This window comes from Sycon ciliatum, unplaced genomic scaffold, assembly GCF_964019385.1.
Source record: "Sycon ciliatum unplaced genomic scaffold, ocSycCili1.1 SCAFFOLD_403, whole genome shotgun sequence".
Lineage (NCBI taxonomy): Eukaryota > Metazoa > Porifera > Calcarea > Leucosolenida > Sycettidae > Sycon > Sycon ciliatum.
Genome location: NW_027044841.1, coordinates 48664 through 53547, shown reverse-complemented (window position 1 = coordinate 53547; position 4884 = coordinate 48664). Strand labels below are relative to the sequence as shown.

The window sequence follows — 4884 nt, the reverse complement described above, 5'->3', positions numbered from 1 at the left end:
TTGCGACCGGTCGCATAGGGTTCCGTCGTGTACCACCGCTTCAGGTACGGTCCTAGCTCTAAAGGGTTTATTATATCCTTTCCGACCATCCCCGCTATGTTGACTATGTGCGCCATCCTTAACTTGCCCTGTTCTTTGGCTCTTCTTGGATGTGGTGTTTCTGTCCATGTTCTGACCTAATAGTACTGTGACCGGATTTCGGATACTTGTGCATGTTCTCTCCTCCTACATTTTGAGGCAGCCTTTGGAAGTTTGAATGCTAACCGAGCAATGACTCTCAATCAGGCCCGCAAGGAGGGATGTATGTTTCATATGTTGCCTCCGAGGTTGCATACCATAATTATTCGCACAAACATAAGAAGCCCTAGATACGCATATGCAAACAATCCGGCATGCATTTGTGGGTGTACCCATCCTCAAGGCTCATAAAATCAATAAAATCATGCATTTGCACGTGGCATGCTCAATTTCTGCCATACAATATCATGTGTACGTACATTCGTAGTGTCATGTTTCATCAATATGGGAATCATTTACACAATATGGTTATTGCCTTTGGAAGGTTGATAAAGTCTGATGAGGTATTAGTAAAATGAGCTCATCATGGCATTTGTCTACGAAGGCCAATTGGATACACCCCGCACATTGTAAAGCTGAGTTCTAGAGCTTGCAGTCACTTTTCAGAAAACCGTGAAAGGACTACATGTCCTTCAAAAGTATCAGCACTATCATATTGCTGTCACGGTGGAGGCTTTCAACTACCTTAAAATGTGAATGCTTCAATGAAGAATGGGGAGAGATTTTCATCCGAACAAATGGTGTTTGGTCATAAAGGAGAGAAGGGTAGGTGGTAATCACCATGAATTCTTTCACACATAGAATATGATATAAAATGATGATGTCTTTGCAGGAGGCAGACACTAGGTTGAACTGGGGGTCAGTGACAACGGCAACGATGAGATAATGTACGTTAGTTATCCATTCTTCCTGTGCAATGCATGCTAAGGTATATCTACATATCCATATGCCAGTGTCATTATTCCATCACTTGTGATGAAGCGCTTGGTATCCAGTGGACACAGTGTGACTTTGTTGGTAGTTTCGCTGTAGATCCTGTGCCTGTGGCTTCGTAGATTGGTCATTTCACGGTGAAAGACTCGCTGGTCCAGCAGACATATCCTGTAGTCGTCGTGATTGATTGTCTTTTTCAAGACAGACTTGTTTACACCTTTGGCGCGTTTACCACTCGCCTCACCCGTGTAACTGTACACCTTGGAACGGATTCCAACAAATTCTGTCATAATTTTGCCTCCGAGTTCGTCTTTGAACTTGCCGACAACCTTTTTGTTCTTCTCACTGTAGCAAGGGTGGTCCTTCGCATAGTTGCTGGTGTCATACAGTTCGATATTCTCACGTATGTCCTCAAACAGATCATCTGTAAACACTTGGATGATCAGAGAATCTGTGTCAGTGTACAGCAACTTGATGTTGTGCCGCCTTTTGAGATGGTTGTAGTAGAAATCGTACATCAGATGTTTAGCCAAATCGAGGATTGACATACCGACGTATATAGGCTTGTTCAGGGTAGTTTTCACCTTCTGGCTTTCGATACCAGCCAAGTCAGGATTGAAGATAACATGGCGCTTGTATGTCGGCTTGTTAATGCAGCACATGTTTCTCCTTATTCATCAGGTTGGGCACCAGCTTATCACAATCCAACCCTCCGGTGTGAAGCTCTTGCACCATGTCTCGTTGATACGGTGAGAGCATACTCTCGGTAACCTTCAAATGCTCAGGGGCTAGAGGATAGTCGTTATGATTTCGATGAAGTTCCGCTGGGTACACCAAATCACACTCAACAATGTAGCCTACATCACTGTTCGCTTCTGTGCCCAAGATGGTGTCGAGGTCCTCATTGATCCAGTGGAAATTAGAGACTGGAAGGTACTGTGACATTGCCCATCCATACAGATTGTTAGCATCCAAGTATTGGATATAGGATGATGGTTGCGTTTCGTCGAAATCGTCCATATGCTTATTGTTCGCCTTGGCATATCGATGACTTGCCATGCTGATACCGCCTCGTTTGCCTTTCTCGACAAAAAAGTATTTGTCAACATCGGTCAACAATTCCAGTTTGACATTGGAGAGTTTGAGCAAGGCATCCCAACTATACCCCGGCAACGTATAGTAGTTAGCAGGATCCAGATGGTATATGTTCAAAGCGGTCTTCCTGAAGTTTTCGAACACATCAGCAAGTAGGTATACGTCAGCTTGCAAGTATATGTCATGGTAATGTGCCAGATCTTCGCATTCAAACGCTTGCCATACATGCTGCGCCCTTTCATACTCCTCCAGGCTGATTCCAGAACCTGATAATGTTGAATGAAATGACTCTCGAGATGGCAGCTCCGTTTCATTGAATCTTGCAAACGAGTCCATGTACTCATAAGGATACACTCCTTTCTGGCTCATCAAATCCGGCTTTTCCAGTGTGTTAGTGTACACCAAAGCCTCCGGTGGTGTGGTCTTCACCAATTTGTCGAGAGAGGCATTTAGAAACGCCAAACTGTCGATGAAGCGAAACTGCCTCCATGTGAAACTGATGTACTTTTCCATGTTGTTTGGGATCACTGAGATACCGCCCACCTGTCTGGACTTGGACTTGCCATACTTATTCACATAGTCCACCGTCTCCACATCCGTCACAACACCAATGAACGAAATCAGATGGTGAGCGTCGTAGTGCTTCAGATTGTGAAATACTATGGGAATGTGCTGGAGATAAGGGTGAATCCGTAGCTCCAAGTTGCATTTACTATGCGCTGCTCCACGGTACTCTCCTGTAATGTGATCATGGTCGTGCACTTTCCTTTGAGACACCACACACCCGTAACACCAGGCATCTACAAATTGACCATTGGAGTCGAAACCCTTCTTCTTGTAGACCCTGCAATCTTCGTCAAATTCCACCTGGCATTTTCCACAGTTCGAGGATCTGTGGTACGTCTCCAAGCTTCTCGTGTCATAGTACCTTCCAATGGTATGGCTTGGCCGCAAATCCAACATGACGTAGCATCCGCATGCGCTCGACATTCTACATCACTCAGCTGCGCAGGATCGAAAGCGCTATTTCTTGATTCCATCTCCACTTGCAAATCCCGTTCCTTTGACTCCAGCCATCCAAACAGAATCTCCATCGCGTCCTCGCCTCGGTAGAAACATTCGTCTACTTTTTCACCATCACTCCGTATCACCACAGCAACAAAACTACACGGCTCGTGAATACCGGTTCGGACCGTCCCATTTCCTGCCTGTTCGTGAACAGGTTGAATTATGGACTCCAAGTCAGCGTAAATAATATACGGGCATTTCATCATGTTCTTGAAGTTCTTGAATTGGAGAATGGGCTCGTTTCCATCCTGGTCCTGGTCGGGCATCACAATCCTACTAGGGGCGGTTCCAACGCCATTACAATCTTCCTTGTGCCGTGTCAGAGCGCTCTCTGTTTTATGGGAAGATAAGCACCTTTTGCAAAAGTACTTGCGATTGGCTCTCTTGTTTTGGTCGAATAACAACCGATTGAAATCCTTGATCCAGCAGTAGTGATATTTGACTTCTTCCTTATCGTGTATCAAGAGTATGCAGATGGGATCCTCGCATTCAGAGATGTAAAGGGGATGCAGGCCTTCATCATATCCATACACATTGACGCCCAAATGGTTCAGCTTCTCAACTTTGGGAATATCACTCAGTTTTACAGGGAACGTGATATCTGCGAAGTCCAAATCAGCATCGAAGGTAATGTATTTCTTCACACGTGTCGAGTTCTTCTTGACCGGATGTAATGCACTCAATAACGCCCACTTAAGGCATTGGTCGTCTTTGTTTTGAACGTTGATGATGGCCTTTTTAGCCTTCAAGTATGGCGGAAGATCGATGTAAGAACCAGCTTTCATAGGCTGATATCGTGCAATGTTTAATTCCATGCTGAGAAATCTGTCGATGATCCATCCAGAACCTTCGTTGATCCATTGCCCCACCATTTTCTGTACATCTGACATCATCTCGTTAGTGATACCAGCAATCTGTAATTCGTTCAACAGGACCTTCGTCTTGGATCTAAAATGAGGAGATTGGTTGATAACCTTTCCCTGGTTCTCTTTCGACATCCGAATGTTCACTACCAGCATCACCTTGATTCCATTATTCCTCTTTATTTCCATTTCCATCACCTTGCGAATGGCCGCATAATTCGCATCCAAACTCACCACGAGATCCAAGTCATTTACATCCATCTTGTACGTCTTTAGCGCACCTCGTCGCGCAACATCAACCAATTCAAACCCATCATCACTTTCTCTAGCGCGTTTCTCCGGTGGTTCATCCTCAACTTTAGCTCCTGGATCATAATGTCTTTTCATCTGGCGAGGAGCATCTAGCTGACGGCTACTGGCGTCCATTGTTGTCCCCTATGTCAAGACAGTCAAATCGATTGAAAACCAGCATTCGTTCCGTCAGTCAGAAGAGCTTCTTCGCCACGAATATCTGAATCATGCGACACATTTTCCTGCCAACTGCGTCCTCTCAATCTATGGAGGAAATATTTTTCACATCTTTAAATATATCAAACAATCACTTCATTTTACGGACGTAGTCCTACAGGTAAGATGCCGTTTCTCAGTTTCGATTGTACATGAACTAACCACTGACACTCAAACTCCAGAGAGAACATGCTTTAGGGTGTGACATCTTCAGGGTGGTTTGCAGGAATGGAACTGAACTTGAGATCAATGGACACACTTTACAATTAACACACCATTGGCGTTCGTGATGTGTTTCTGACAATTTTAATCACAACGTTTGTCGAAAGTTAGCGGAAAA

At 44.6% G+C, this 4884-nt stretch overlaps 1 protein-coding gene across 1 annotated transcript; it reads right to left on the bottom strand.

Annotated features, from left to right (window-relative positions):
* Positions 1–1659: 1659 nt before the first annotated feature.
* Positions 1660–4463, bottom strand: LOC135830650 (uncharacterized). Its single transcript, XM_065342881.1, has 2 exons — positions 3035–4463; positions 1660–2843 (listed from the first exon to the last, which is right to left on the bottom strand). Exons 1-2 carry the CDS (start codon positions 4461–4463, stop codon positions 1660–1662), a joined length of 2613 nt encoding a protein of 870 aa, XP_065198953.1.
* Positions 4464–4884: the final 421 nt, after the last annotated feature.